Consider the following 16129-nt stretch of genomic DNA (forward strand, 5'->3'; position numbering starts at 1 on the left):
CCCAGCCCGTGCCCCGACCCTCCCCATGGCCATGGAGTTCCAGCTCTAGCTCCCAGCAGGGCCTGGGGGCCCAGTGGAAACTTCTGGAGCGCAGGCTGGGGCCGGGGTCTGTCCAGTAGAGGCCTTGGTGGAGTAGCAGACACTCAGCCCTGCCAGCTATCAAGTTTTCCGGCCTGGGCTATAGAAACACCAGCCTCACTGAAGTTTTCAGAAGTTGATCCAAACTCATTTGATCCTGAAAGCCAATTCGCTCTACAGCCGGTCAGCACTGGGCTAGAAACTATTTACTGTTTCAGAACGCGTGTCCACACCAGTGGGGATACATGCTGGATGGCCGAATGAAACGTTCTTACCTCGGTTTGCAGAAACATGAATGGCCTTTACCAAAGAGACTGGCTCTAAGTCTGCACCTGCTAGGGGTATAGTGTGGATGGGGGCAGGAGACTCCAGAGCTGGGTTTAAAAGATAATAAAGCTAGGGGTACAAATGGGGGCTCTTAGAAAAGGAGATCTTATTTTAATTTTATTTTTTAAAAGATTTAGTTATTTATGCATACAAAAACTGGGGTGTAAGCCAGAGGGGGACTGTGTGTGTGTGAGAGAATTCACCAGAGAGAGTGGGGAACAGAACAGGCAGATCTGCTGAAATACACTGCTGAGGGGAGCAGCTCGTGAGACAGGAGAGGTCTGCTGCACCATGTGGGTCAGCTCCCTGGCTGGGGATCGAACTCATGACACTATGGCTGCTGATAGCTTGATAGTGATGTGTCTTTAACCCCTGTGCCACCCGGGGGGGCCCAGAAGATCTTATTTATTTTATTTCATTTTATTTTATATATTTTTTACATCAGTTTTCATTCTTGCACAATGTATGCATTTTCATCTTGATTATATTCCCCATACAATTCCCACCCCCCTTATTTTGACCCTATTCCCTCCTCTCCTCCCCCCCACCAGTGTGTCTCTGGTTTACAGTTGCTTGTTGATTTTGATTTTTACTTTATTATAATTAGTCTATTTCCTGGTCGCTTATTTAGGTTTTCTAAATTCCTGCTATGAGTGAGACCATCCGGCATTTTTTTTTTTTCTTCCTGGCTTATTTCGCTGAGCATGATCCCTTCCAGCTCCATCCATGTTGCTGCAAATTGTATGAGTTTATCTTTTTGATTGCTGGGTAATATTCCATTGTGTATATGTACCACATCTTCTTGTTCCAGTCATCTCTTTCTGGGCATTTGGGTTGTTTCCATAGCTTAGCTATTGTGAATAGTGCTACAAATACGGAAGCCTGTGCTGGGGCATAGAGAGCAAGTTTTTCTAGCTGGATAAACTGGTACAGTATACCAAGTGCAAAGGTACTGGCAAAATATGAGGACAGACAACAGATTGTGAAAGTTTGGGTGGGGCTGCTGAGATTACGACTGTTGCTTCTCTAGGAAGATAATCTCCAAAAATGGAAGTTACTCCCTGACCTGTGTGTGGAAAGTTGGAAATTGGGACACCTGATTTGGAGGAAAGATTTACTCAAGGATTTCACAGTGGAGATAAAATCCCCTCAAGGAAGGGAAAAGGGTCAAAATACACTTTCTGAGTGGAGAGGGAAGCTGGAGGCCTGAGACAAAATGGAAGGCCCTTGTCTGTGCCTATTTTTCCATTAATCCCCCAAAACAGATGTAGTCACTCAGGGTCAACTGTGTGACAAGCATTGGGAAGCCAATGACGAATTTAAAAACTCCCCTCCCTGATCTCAAGGTGCTTAAAACCTGGAGGTCAAGATAGGTTGGTAGTCAGATGATTGTAATGTTATATGCTTAAATCGCTTATAGAGGAAAATTCAGGTAATAGGTCTCTAGGGTTTATTCTGGATGTCAGCTGTGGGGGTGATCTAGAAAGCACAATGAGGAAGTGGACTTGATGCTGGTGGGGAGAAGCCCAGAGGATGCTGGGACTGTGGGAGCACTGAGAGAAGATCGCATTGGACCACAGATGGGCCCTCCGCCAAAGGAGACTGTTTCATGCCCCCAGGCTCCACAGCACTCCCAGCTTGCAGCCGAGCTACCACCCCCTAGGACTCTTCAGAGTCAGTCTTTTGGGAATTGAAACTGATGGTCACCAAATCATGAAGTAGTAGAGCAAGAGTCATTTTTCTTTTTAGGTTTGTAACCTTTAGAAGTTAATTAGATGGGGAAACAAGGTCATAGTAAGGGCTGGCGACTTGCTCAGGATTACCTCCCTCCATGTCTGCGGACCTGAGATGTGCATACGGGCTCTGCCTCCAGCTCAGCTTCTGATAATATATGCATTTGGGAAGCTGCTCTCGAAGCCTCTGCTGATGTAGCACCCTACAAATTCCAGGACTGGTCTTTACCAGTTCTTCTCTCAAATGTTTACTACCCTGTTCTCTTGTCTGGTTCTTAGTGATTGCTATGAAAAGCTGCTTCCCATTCCCTGCGACTTCTCCTTTCGGTTCCCTCTTCACTCTATCCCAGGCCGTTCTAACAGACAGAGCCTCAGCCAGGAGAGAGCAGAATTATCAGCTCCCCAGTTCTCTGTTGTTTATAGACTCCTGGATCCGGTTGCCTAATTTAGTCGCAGCCTGGGTGTGCTGACTCACACTGGGAGGCCTCCATTGTTGTCAGCCTTTTGTTCTCTTCCCTTCAACACTTTTCTTTCTTCATTCAATACCTTCTTTTCTCCTTCTTTCTATTCTTTCCTCCTAGCCTTTTCTGATTTGTTATTTTGTCTGCTGGTGTCTCACCTACCACCTAATCCTATACCTCTCTCTCTAGTGTGTCCTAATAGCCGCCATCACCCAGAACCTTGGTGTGAGCACCTGTTTTAGGCACTGAAGGGGAAACAGCAGGACAAGCCGAAGCCTGTTCAGGAGAGACACGGCACCTTTAGTCACTCAGGAACATTTTCAAACACTCTGTCTTTGAAGAAAGCAAATATGCATGGCGCAGGTGGGTGGATTCATGGACAGGTAGATCCTAAAATAATCCAAAAGCACCATAAAATCACTCCCACTTCACTCAGCTTGTGAACTGGTAGAGGTGGCAGCAGTGAGAAGAACCAGCTCAGAAACATGGTGAAATCCAACTTGGGTCCCGTGCCTGCCTTTCCTCTAAGGGCTTCATTACAAGTAGAAAGTACGGGATGGTAATGTATATTCAATTTTATTTGCTTTTCTGCATCTGGCCCAATAGTCTCTTAGAAAGCTTTTCCTTAATGGTTTCAAGTTCCACAGTGGATCTAAAAATCATCTTGGGAAGGTGTCTGTCCTCACGAAAATGTTCAGTTGTAGGCAATGACCTGAAAAGAAAAACAAGTTAGTTCACAGTAACTTCTGCCTCGACAACTTTCTCCTTCAAGGTCCCCTGTGCTGGTTTGTGGGGAATTATTGAGAGGGTGGGGGGGCAGGGAGGAGGTCTGAGCCATGTGAGAACAATTCAGTGTTCCAGGCACATACCCAGGACTTCCTGGTAAGGACAATGCTGGAAACAGCTGTGAGTCAAGGTTTGTGCACAAGGCTTTGGAATGTGTTTGAGTCCTGAGGGCACAGGTGGGATGGTTCTGAGGCTGACCAGTAGGCCGGGGTAGGTGGAGTCTCTCCTCACATCAAGCATTCTTTAAGGTGGTAAAACCTCTTTCCAAAGGGTACAACAGATTCTCACAATGCCCTTGAAAGGGCTCATGGGAGACAATGTTAGTGTCCTGGTTCAGATCTGCTGAAGCCACTACCTTACCCCCAACAGTAAATAGTGTGGCAAAGCCGTTTGGGGGGCCTATGAGGGGGAATGCAGGACTGCAGGACTGTGGCATTACTGAGGGGAAGGGCGCTGTGGCGGGAAGGGAACGGAGCAGGTGTATGGCTGTGTGAGGAAGTGATGGCTCCCCTGCCCAACTCTACTCCCCAAACCATCCGGTGCCTGGGCCTCAGGTGACCCTATTCAGTCCATCTGAGAAGACTTACGCTATTCATCCAAGAGATGTAAGCGGAGACCCGGGTGAAGACGGTGGGTTTCCTGGAGACATTACAACCCTGACTGGACACAAAGCTGGTCACTCCGTGGACAGTGTACCGGCCATTCACCAAGCAATGGAGAGGGCCCCCAGAGTCACCCTGTAGGGGGGAGAAGCAGAACCCTCAAACTCCAAATCTTTCGATCCGTTGGGTCTTTGCTTTTACTTATGCTGACATTCCTTTGTAAAATCTATCTCTGTTGATAAAATCTTGTACAGTGTTAGAGTACCAGCTCAAATCCCCACTTCCTTCATATCCCCACCACCAAGATGAGCCTCCTCTTCCTTTCTAAACAACCTCCACACTTCTTCCTTTCTTCTACAGCACTTAAGTCTTGCTCTGCCTTGTGTTTTGGTTTCATAATTTGTTTTTACCTCCTACGCATAGTTCTGAGCTTCTTGAGACAGGAAATATGTCTTGCTGATATTTTCCCTCTCCACAATGCTAGCACAGAACTCTGAACATTTTAAACTCAAGAGCTTTTATTGACTTACATTGGATCTGGGATGGGGGAAGTGGGTGTTCTCATGATTTCTTATTCCCAGCATTTGGGCCAAAGGGTTTATTTAATTAGACTTAGCCTTTAGACACAGGGTAAGTAGTCAATGCTTGTTGAATAAACAGGGAGGAAGAGGAGATAAAGTGATGTGTTAGGGGAGTTGTTAATGGAAGATCTTAGAAAATATGACCTTGACACCCTTCCCTTTACTCAGCTCCCAGCATGCCAGTTTTACAATTCCAGACATCAAATTATATTTCTCTGGAGAATCTGACAGAAGGGAAGATGTAAAGGTTAAGGCTTGGAGGTTTCCCAATGAAGTGGCCTCTCCAGATCACCTACAGAGCAGCTCACTCTAGATGAGCCCTAGCTAAGGCTCACAGCCACCTGAGGCTTTCTACCATCCCACCCTGAAATAAGAGCAGCTGAGAGGCTTCACTAGAGACAGAGTGGGGAGCAGAACAGGTGGATCTCCTGAAATACACTGCTGAGGGGAGCAGCGGGCAAGACAGGAGAGGTCTGCTGCGCCATGTGGGTCAGCTCCCTGGCTGGGGTATGAACTCAGGCTGTGGCATTGTTTGCACTGAAACTTAACCCTGCGGCCACCAGGATAGTTCTTTCAAAAAGGAACTTGCTGCGCTCCCCGCAGCTCTCCCTTAGAAGATGTTCCACAGAAAACAAAATAAACAACTTAAATCCCACCCAAATTCGAATAGAGATGTGAAAGTATTTCTAGGCTAGAGGAATGAGCTTGAATTGCATGCAATACTACAGTCTAATGCCAGCTGAGAGATGGAAGGCAAAGGGAGAGCAGAGAAAATGTGGAAAATCCACTCTGTGGGAGAGGGTGGATTGAGGGGAGAGAGCAGGTTGAGGGGAGCTCAGCGAATCCACTCTGAGAAGGCCTGAGGACCCAGACATCTGAAAACCTAGATGACACCCCACTGACAGGTCCAATGGAGCGGACCTGGAAACACAACCGCCTCAGAGAATTGTCAGTGAAGTGGCAGCCAGTTTTGCAGAGTTGGGGCTTTGAGAGAGCAGAGGGAAATGAGTTTACTCAGGAGATTAGACCTGAAGAGGTTATTGGTGAAGCTGCCTGGTGAAGACTCAGAAGAGGTTGCCGGAAGCATTCATCTCTCTCCCCGCACCCTCCACATGTAGGGTTCCCAGGATACAAAACTTTTAAGTGTTAACACTGGGATGAGTTTGCGGCTTTATTTCCATGCTTCTACGTGCTCACAAAAAACCTTTCCGTCCTCAGTCTGTTTCAGTCAGCCCGCCAGCCTTTTCCGGCTTCTCTTTCTCCTCCACTTAGCTTGCACCTTGCGTTCGATCGGCAGCCCTCTCCTGCTGCCAACCCCATCCCAAATTAGAAAAAAACCCAGCCTTGGATTGATCTTTCCCCTGGACCTTTGAATAAAGGGGAGTGACTCTTACATTCACACGGTCACGGCACGGCAGGGCCCGGCCACAACCTCGCAGCACCGTCTTAGAAGCCAGATTTTCTCCCACTCACCGCCATCAACCAAACCCAGACAGTCCTTGCTCCTTCGGTTTTCAGTATTTGATCTGATTCCTACTTTATGAGCACATAGAAGCAGTGCTGCAGAGCAGCTGCCAAGGTCCAGCTGTCCGGCCTGCATACCCCTGCACGTCCACACCAGACTGGTGGCTTCTCCCTTCCAAGCCAGCACCATCTGTGCGCCTGGTCCCACTCCCTTCTCCCCAGGGATACTGTGCCATTTGCACTCTGACTCCACAGGAATCCTTTCAGTTTTCTTCCCTCTTAAAAAAATCCATTTCCTGGGGACCTCACTGGTGGCACAAGAGGTTAAGTTTCAGCGCTGTCAAGCTGTCACCAGCCACTGCAGCATGAGTTCGATCCGCGGCCAGGGAGCTACCCACATGGTGAAGCAGACCTCTCCTGTCTCGCTCGCTGCTCCCCTCAGCAGTGTATTTCAGTCAGTCTGCCTGTTCTGTTCCCCACTCTGTCTCTGGTGAATCCTCTAACCTACGCCCCAGCTCTTTTATGCATAAATAAATAAATAAATAAATATATCTTAAAAAGAAAAATCCATTCCCTTCATGACTTGCAGAGGTAAGTGCCTACCTATTGGGTTACCATGTCGCCCTGTGCCTATCTTTATTATAAACCTTAATCACATCGCATCTCGTGTCCCTTCACATGTCTGCTCTTCCCTTCTTTTCACCAGATACAGGCTCATCTTTGTAGCCCTAGCAGTTAGCACAGTGGGAGCTTCTGTGTCTGCTCACCTGGCAGTAATCAAGAACATTTGCTGAACTTCATTGAAGAAGTCTCTCCAGTGGTGTATTATTGAATGATCTTCACTGAATAGAAGGTATTCTATTTATTATATATGAAGTACTAAGAACCATTTTGTGCACCTTATCACATTCATCTGTAAATACTACTGGGACAAAAGGATGGTGGCAGAGGTGCTGTAAGAAAATTTGCCATTGGGCCTCCCTGGTGGCGCAGGGGTTGAGATGCAACCTATGAAGCAATCCATAGCCACTGCAGCATGAGTTCGATTCCCTGCTGGCCAGGGAGAAACCCACATGGCGGGACAGACCTCTCCTGTCTTGTCTGCTGCTCCCCTCAGCAGAGTACTTCGATCTGTCTGCCTGTTCTGTTTTTTTTTTTTTTTTAATAGAGGCATGTTTTATTTATTTATTTGTTTGTTTGTTTGTTTTGTTTATACATGCACTGGGTACAGTCAGAAGCGCGGGAGGGTGAGAGAATTCACCAGAGCCAGAGCGGGGAGCAGAGCAGGCAGAAGGACCGAAGTCCACTGCTGAGGGGAGCAGTGGGCGGCAGGAGAGGTCTGCGCGCCATGTGGGACCCTCCTCTGGTGGCCGGGGAGCAGCCGGGGATCGAACCGGCACCACAGAGGCCGCGGGCAGCTTCGCAACCCAGCGCTCAACCACTGTGCCACCGGGGAGGCCCAAGTCTGCCTGTTCTGTTCCCCATTTTGTCTCTGGTAGATCCTCTCATCCCCTGCATCTCTGGCCTGTACCCTAACTCTTGTATAAAAATGAATCAATCTTTAAAAAAAAAAAGAAAATTTGCCATGGATGGGAGGGGAGCTACCCGACGACCACCACGCCAGCCTGGACCCATTGCAGCTGTAAAAAGTCTAGATGACAAACAGCGCAGCGGTTGAACGCTGGGTGCTTGTATAAATACCAGCACAAGCATACCCAGTGCTTGTATAAATAAATAGATAAATAAATCTTTTTTTTTTAAATGCACATACACACCAACACACAAAAATGTGTGGAAGTGGGGGTGTTAGGCTTGATGACTAAAGTTCCCTTCAACTTTGAGATTTGGTGAATGTAGAGTTACCAGCACAGACTCACTATGCTCAGACACGGAATAGAAAGTCGAGTCTGTGCATGGGGGTGGGAGAAGGGGTGAGACAGGGAGTGCAGGAAAGGTGGGGCGAGGAGCAGAGAGGGGAGGGGCCTGGAGCAGCCTTCTTGGACACGCCTGCAGCCTGCATCTGCTCACCTGGCATCCAGAGCGAGCCCCATCTCCTCCAGCGCACACCATGGTGTTCTTCACGGTGGAGCCCCAGTAGGAAGGGCTGGTGCAGGTGGCATAGTCCACGGTGGGCAGGTAAGCCTGCTGCAGGGTCTGGGCCAGCTGCCCATTGGCTGAGCGGGACACACAGCATTGCAGGTCAGCCCAGCACCGCACCAGGAAGAAGCTCCCACCCCCTCTGGACCCTCCTCCCCAGCCCTGAGGAAGGCATGCTCAGGCTGTCACTCTCTTTACACGGGAGCTGCAGGACCCTTCCTTCAGGGGCTGCCAACCCTACTCCTGCTTCTCCCCTCTTCTTTAGCTGTTGGGTACCTCAGTGAAGTCGCTAGAATGGTCTTTGTTTATTGACACCATCTCTGTGAGTCCTGCTCCCCCCTCGCCCTGTAAATCCCATGAGGCGGCGCTGGGCTGTGCTCCCCTGTGTCCTTCCTCTGGCTCACTGGACTCCTCAAAGCCTTTGCACATGAATTATTGGTCTGGATCCTTACAACCACCCTTTTATGGGATAGATCAGGAAGTTAAACCACAATGACATCAAGTGAACTCAATGTTAATTTTGCTCAGTTAAGAGCAAAGCTGGATTAGAGCATGTCCCTCTCTCCAGGTTTGCCGAGAACGCTGGCTGGTCATAGGGCCTGCCCCTCCTCCGAAGCCCAGATGCGGCCTGATGGCCGACAGACGTGCTACAGGCCCAGTTTCTGTTCTTCTCAACTGTCTCTGCTCACAGCCCCCACCTTTCCATGTTATCGGAAAGAAACTGCCCACCAGAAATCTCCCGTGATGACCAGACCTCTCTGGTCATCCTCTGTCTTGACCCCTCGGAACGTCCAGCTATCTGGGGTTCATTCACCTGAACCCACAGCCCCTGTGACTCTGTGGAGGAAGCATGATGGTATAATCACCATCAAAGAGGGAGTGAGGTACCTGGTTCCGGCCCTAACTCGTCATAGGATCTTATACAAAGCCTTACTCTTGGGGGGTCCCTCAGTTTCCTCATTTATAAAATGAGAAGCTGTTAGAATATACTCTTTGAGTTAATTTTTTTTTTAGTTAGGAGTTTATCTGACTTGACTATTCCACAACCTGTCCTCTTCTTGATTTTGTGCACCAGGTGTTTTATCTCTGGTCACCTTGGTTCCTGTCCTCTGGCTGTGAACAACTAGGGCACAGAAACATGTGCTCCAGAAGCTCAGCTGCCCAATCAAGATGGACGTGGAGGATGGTGCCCAAGTGGGTGACTTACTCCGGGTCCTGCCCCAGCCAGTGATGTAGCAGGGGCTGTTGTTGGGCAGGATGGCGCCCTCCGTTGGCAGAACGCCCAGCTGCACGTAGCTGTTGAGGGTAACACTCTGGGATAGGCGCAGGAGGGCGATGTCATATCTGCAGGAGCAAAGGAAACTGCTTACTGGCTGGTATCAGGCCTTCCAGGGGCAGCCCTTGTTAAGTCTTTGTGTCCCCAAAGAACTATAAACCTTGACTTTGAAGGAGGAAGGCACTGATTTGCTGAGCCTCCAACTTGAGGCATTGCATTTGGATTGCAAGACATTATATGTTTAACAGCACCACCTGCTGGGCTCTTGACATTGAACCTGGCTCTGATCTCTGCAACCCAGAAAGGCGTGGAGCTCGTGTTTCTGTGGTGAATGCGGATTCATAAAGGAGCAGTGTGGTGTGATCACGGGAACAGAGCGGAGTTCTCAAAGAAGAAAGGTGTAAAATGCTGCATGGTTCTGAAAACTGCAGAAAGAGCCCTGTAAGTTGAACCTACCCCCACCCCCACCCTCTACACAACACACCACCATTTTAACTATTTCCTTTCCCAGGGTTTACAGCTAAGCATGGCAGGAGTTGTCTCAAGTAAGGTTCACCTTAAGAAATTTACTTTTGTTGATGGGATCTAGTCCATAAAATGAATAAACAACAGCAACAAAGCGCAAGAAATAGTAAACCCTGCAGAGGCGCTTCAGTGGATCCACCCATGCAAACCAGACAATATCAAATCCATTCCAAAGATCTTTGAAGCTTCTCAAGTTCTCCAAAATCTAAATCCTCAAAGATCTATTTGATAAATGGGATGGAAGCAATCACCCGGCTGCTGGCTGGCCCGCCCCACCTCGTCTGAGGCCAGCCCCACCTTGCCCCTACCCGGCGGCCACGTTGTTGCTGTTCCAGTATGGGTGCACCACGATCCGCTGCACACTCACGTACTGCTCCGTGCCGTCGTTCTGGCTCAGGCTGTGGTCTCCAACCACCACACGGAAGGTCATTTGGCTAGAGTGAGAGAAGGAAGCCCTGGTGCTTCAGGAGCCATAAACCATTCTTGCCCTTAGAGAAAAGTTGGGAGACCATCTTAACATCTCGTCTTTATGGCTGGAGCCCATTATGTGGCCCAGGCAGAGTCAGGAGGAAAGACCCCAAGAGATGAGGAAGCAAGAAACTCTCTCATTCCCTAATTGCTAACTTGAGGGAGTGAGAAAAGCTACCATCAACTTCATTTTCCCAGTTAATGAAGCTAAACATCATAGGCTAAATAATCTCAACCTGGGAGACGTGGGGTGAACATAAGCGAAATAAAGGATGTCGGCCCACAAAGGGATTTGGAGGGAAGTGTAAATATCTAAACCAGGGGTTCTTTTTTTTTTTTTTAAGATTTATTTATTTATGCATACAAGAGCTGGAGTGCAGGCCAGAGATGCAGGGCGTGAGAGAATTCACCAGAGACAGAGTGGGGAATAGAACAGCCAGACTGACTGAAATACACTGATGAGGGGAGCAGCGGGTGCAACAGGAGAGAGCTGCTGCACCATGTGGGTTGCTCCCTGGCTGGCTGGGGATCAAACTCATGCTGCAGAGGCTGTGGATTGTTTCATAATGCAGTGCTTAACCCCTTGCACCACCAGGGAGGTCCTAAACCAGTGGTTCTTAAAGCATAGGCCCTGGGCCAACAGCACCAGCATAGTCTGAAAATTTGTTAGAAATGCAGATTATCAGGCATCAACCTGAACCCCAAATTAGAAACTCTGTTCAGTGGGGGGTCCAGCAGTCTGCCCTTCAAGAGATTCGGATACATGCACACGTTGGAGAACCATTGTTCAAGACAAATATGAAATGGTCACCAGCCAGGCATTGACTAGGTGCTTAAATATTTACCCACCTAATCTTCACAAGAACTCTACAAAGTAGGTATTATTGTCCCATTTTAGAGATAAGAGAACATACATACATATGTAGCTAGAAGAAGGTAGAATAGAATCTGAACCCAAGCTAGACTGACTCTAAAATCTGTACTTTTCATTATATTCTACTACCTCCCCCCGGCGCCCTGCAGGCACCAGTTAAAGTCTTGCCCTGAGAGACCAAAGGTAGTATCCCTCCAGGAAGTCTAGACTTCCCCCCCCCCCCCCCCCCCCCGCTCCAAGAAATCAGCAAAGCTGGGTTTTGTTTTTCTCACCTGTCCACACAGTGAGCAGCGGTCATCACCCAGTTCTGCCTGATGAGGGTCCCTCCACAGGTGTGATACCAGTTACCTCCGGACAGGTATTGGAGGGAGATCTAGGTGGGGAGGGAAAAATGGAGAGGAGTTGCTGTTTCTTAAAAGGATTTGTCCCAAAAGACGTTACTCTTTAAATTCTTGCCATCCCTCAAAACATTCTCCAACTTTCTGGACCAGAGGTGGGAAATGGACTCCATTTGACCTGTCAGTTGCATAGTTGGTAGCGGTAAGAAGGGGTGTGGGGTGAGCAGGAAGGCGTCTCCATGTGTGGTGATGCTGGCTGTGTCCCTAGGGTGAAGGCACACGCCACGTGTGGGGTCTCCCTTCTCTGGGCTGTTGCAAAGGGCCTCGAACTCAGGCTTCTCCCGCCACCCCTCCTTGGGCAGGGCATTTAGCCCTGGAATTGCTGTATTGCCTAAGCCCCATAAGCTCAGGTTCCCAGAGCTCCCCCTCTAATATTTTCAAGACACACCTGTTCCCCCACTTCAAAGAATAGTAGAAATTCTATTAGAATGCTCATTTGTGTCAGTTCACGTCTCCCACAGAACCCATATTACACAGTAGGTCTACTCCTGGAAATTAGGGCTCAAACTTTTGTGAGTTGAATTTAATACTAATTGCAACAATTCCTCTCAGTGTGGCTATTTGCCCCTTAATTTGTCAGTTTCATAATGTTAGAATTGCTTGATTTAGAGTTTAACTGCCATGTGCACGCTGTGTGTGTGTGTGTGTGTGTGTGTGTGTGTGAGAGAGAGAGAGAGAGAGAGAGAGAGAGAGAGAGAGAGAGAGCGCGAGAGAGAGAGCGCGAGAGAGAAAGAAATTACATGGAGGCTGATGGGGGTCTGGCAGCCTTGCTGCTGGGGGACACTGGAGATGTGGTTTGTGCTTGGGTGTGTGCCTGGGGGAGCGAGTACTATGGGTGTGTAAATCCCATTTTAGAAAACCCACCTAAGCCCGGTCCGATCCATCTGTAAAGTCTAGAATTCAGGCAGTTTCCTGCCGACAAGGACACGCATAAACACATAACATCACACACCCGCACACGGCACCTGCAACTTGGGTGGGACTGGGCAGCACAGGAGCACCCACCTGCGAGGGCCAGGAGTTCCTCCGGGCCTCAACCCCTCCGACAACCCGGGCGTTGGTTTCGGGGAAGTCCTCGCTGCTGTGTCCTTTGTGGAGCAAAAGAGAAGCGGGTGATGACTAAGCATGGGGTCAGCTGGGGGTGGTGTCTTTCCATTAAGGGGGAGATGGGGAAGCTGAGGCCCCAGAAAAGGTCTCTCTTGTGGACCAGGGACCGGCCACCCGCAGGGGCCTGCATGGAGAGTAGCTCTGACCTTTCCTGTCACGGGTTCCAGAGAGGAAAGATTTTGCTAGACTCACAGGGGAGTGCCCCACCTGCCTGGGATACAGAGCAGGCCAGGGCTCAGGGCATAACCTTTGACTCCCCTGCCCCACCTCCCCTCCCTATAGGATTCGGGCCAGACCACCAACCCGCTTACCATAAAGGACCAGGGTTGCAAACACCAGGAAGCGCAGCATGTTAACAGCAGAACAGACCACTGCCCTCTTGCATGAACCAAACCCTCTTTATACGCCTCTTATCAGGTGCTTTGCTACCCTTCTTCCTGCCAGTTGGCAGGGCTGTGGCAGGGAAAATCACAGGTGACATGGAAATACAAATGAAAAGATTTCTTTTCAAGTAAACGAATTTATCTGTTGTTCTAAGACAGAACAAGGTCAGGGCTCAATTAATCATCTGCTTTCAGTTGAAAAACATCTAACGAACTTTCGGAAGTAAGACAACCAGGACTGGCTTTCCCCTCGCCACGCTCCCCTTACACTCAGTGGTGCCTTGCGTCCTCTGTGGCCCTGGAAGTGCAGAGACCGCCCTGTGCACGGAGAGTGGGGGGTGGCGGGGAGAAGAGACAGAGACATCTCCGGACCCAAGGAGGCAGCAGGACTGGAAGGACACAGACACAGGTGTTAATCAGGGAAACAAAAGCAAGGTAGGGGCGGTGGGGAAATTCTGGCAGAGGAGGGTGCTAAGGAATGGATTGAGGGAAACCAGAGAAGGAGTGGCTGTGGGTGGTGACAAGAGGGAGCCTCCCTGGAGGCACAGGGGCTGAAGACAGTGCTATCAAGCTAGCACCAGCCACTGCAACACGAGTTTGATCCCTGGCTGGTCAGGGAGCTACCCACATGGTGCAGCAGACCTCTCCTGACGCGCCCACTGCTCCCCTCAGCAGTGTATTTCAGTCTTCCACTTGTTCTGTTCCCCTCTCTGGTGAATCCTCTCACTCCCTGCACCTCTGACTTACACCCCAGTTCTTGTATGCATAAATAAATAAATCTTAAAAAAAAAAAGAGGGAAATCAAGGGTGAGAGTGTGGATAAGGGGAGGTGAGGAGCAGGCCTGTCCTCCTTCCGTCAGAGGAAGGAGGTGTGATGCTTCAAGGTGGGCAGACGGCGGTGGGGTGGGAGCCCCAGAGCAGAGGACTATGGGTGGAGGGGTGATTCAGGCAGGAGAAGCCGGGCTGCCTGGAGGGAGCCAGGAAAGTCCCATGGCCCACCTGGGGCCTTTTGTTGCCTAGATGCCCTGAAAGTTAACTTTCACGCCTGCAGCTGTGGAGAGGCCAGGACAAGGCGATTGTTCTTTTCAGGTCCTTGAGCTGTTCAGGGCTCAATAAGATGCTGGGGTAACCTGGAGGGCCCTTGGCAATCCAAAACTGAGCATTCCGACTCAAGACAGACCGCGGGAAAGAGGGCCAAGCCAGGCCGGAGAACCAGGGCCTGTTGTCATTCCCTTCTACCTCTCTGCCTCCCTGGAGAGTCAGGAGACGGCGCCAGCCCCAGCACAGTGTCTCGGAGGAGGCTTGAGGACCTTCTCCGGGCACCCCTTGACATCACATACTCTGGAGTGAGGCTTTGAGGGCAGGGCCAAGATCACCTCCATCTCTGTACTGTTGGCCTAGCCCAGAGAAGCCCAATCTGTATTTGCTCAAGAACCAAACTCTGGGACCACTGGGGCCTCATCTATATGTCCAGCCTCACCCCCATGCTGGGCAGACTCTTCTTCTCACTTTTGGGGGTAAGTGGAGGCAGTGACTTTTGAGGTGTTGCATTTCTTCTGCATAAACTGTTCTAGGTCTGGAAATTCATCCTTTTGAGCTAAATATGGGCACAAAAATTAAAGTACAAGGATGTGGATTACAGTAAAGGTGTCACCGGCCTGTCTGTGTGTGTGTGTTCACAGAGAAGAGGAGTGGGGGGCTCTGCTGCTGTAGAGTTATTACTTCTAGAGACGACATGGGACAGCATGGGATGAACTTCACCTTGAAACTCACATTTTTCTGTGTTATTTGAACTCTCCACAGTATTATAGCTGTAATTAAAAGTAAGCAAATTTCCAAGAAAGTTCCCCTATCCCCAGATCCCCAACTGTGGTCTTCCTCATGGCTACCTGGCTCTGTTGCTCAAGCCTTTAAGAAGACCAGGATAAAAAATAAAAATAATGAGACAAAATAAAAATAAGTAAAGATGAAATTCTGAGTCATCTAAGTGTTTTTTGGCGATGCTGCCAATACTGTTCAAACGAGAAGCAGAGCCCCAGAGGGGACCAGTCGCTCCGTGCTAAGGTGAGAGGCTCGTGGGCCAGCAGCCAGCACAGAAGCAGCATCAAGGCTAAAGTGTTAAGCAAACGTTTATGGCTCTGGGTCAGCTCTGAGACTGGTCGGGATGGATTTGAAGGCAGAGCACAGGTGTTGGCTTGGGGTGAGGCTGCCCTTGGCTAAGCCAAGGCATGAGGCTGGTTTCCTGAGCCCCCGCATTCCCCCAGCCAGTGTCCTCCCCTCTTCTGACTGTGTCCCTTCCCTGGTCACCCCTTACCCGCCCCCAGCCTGGGCCTGCGCCTCTCACTCCCTGAGAGTCACACTCAGGGACCGCGCGGGAGGCTGTGCTGTTTTGGGGTAGGTGAGTGCGCGTAGCATAAAGCTGGGCGGGAGAGTGCAGCGATACTGTAGACAGCATGAGAGCTCTTGGAGTAAACGACGAATAGTCCATGCCCGATAAACGTTTAGATATTTAATGCAATCAAAAGTAGGGCTGGGAATCGTGGGGGACTGTGGTTCCCTACGGCATTCCCAGCCTTCCCAACTAGACTCCAACCCTCGGGGCCAACTAAGCCACAGGCACGACAGGTGCCCTGCCTATTGCCTACGGTACTTTCAGGGGCCCACAGAAACGTTTTAGTCTCCTTTACGATCATAAGAAATAAAGTACATATAATCAGCCTGGATTATACTAATCTTTATCCTAACACAGTTGCAAGACCTAATTTTTAAATGTATTTTTATGGAGCAAGGGTTCCATGAAGGCAAAAGTGCCCGGGGCCCCTCAAAGGCGTCAGCTTATAGCCTGTGGCTGCCTCACCCTGCCGGCCTAGTGTGGACGCTCCGGGACTTTTCTCACAGAAAAGCATTGCTGGTGCGAGATCTTTGCTTATGGAGCCCTTTCCACTTGACTCATCCTTTGAGGGCTAACG

General features: G+C 49.6%; 1 protein-coding gene across 1 annotated transcript; it reads right to left on the minus strand.

Moving 5' to 3' along the window:
• Positions 1–3293: 3293 nt before the first annotated feature.
• Positions 3294–13146, minus strand: CELA1 (chymotrypsin like elastase 1; the record flags this gene model as incomplete). Its single annotated transcript, XM_084256128.1, has 8 exons — positions 13089–13146; positions 12676–12758; positions 11545–11645; positions 10239–10364; positions 9337–9473; positions 8061–8206; positions 3973–4122; positions 3294–3311 (listed from the first exon to the last, which is right to left on the minus strand). The coding sequence occupies exons 1-8, from the start codon at positions 13126–13128 to the stop codon at positions 3294–3296; spliced, it is 801 nt and encodes a 266-aa protein (XP_084112254.1). The 5' UTR covers positions 13129–13146.
• Positions 13147–16129: the final 2983 nt, after the last annotated feature.

Source organism: Talpa europaea (genome assembly GCF_964194135.1).
Source record: "Talpa europaea genome assembly, chromosome: 15".
Taxonomy (NCBI): Eukaryota; Metazoa; Chordata; class Mammalia; order Eulipotyphla; family Talpidae; genus Talpa; species Talpa europaea.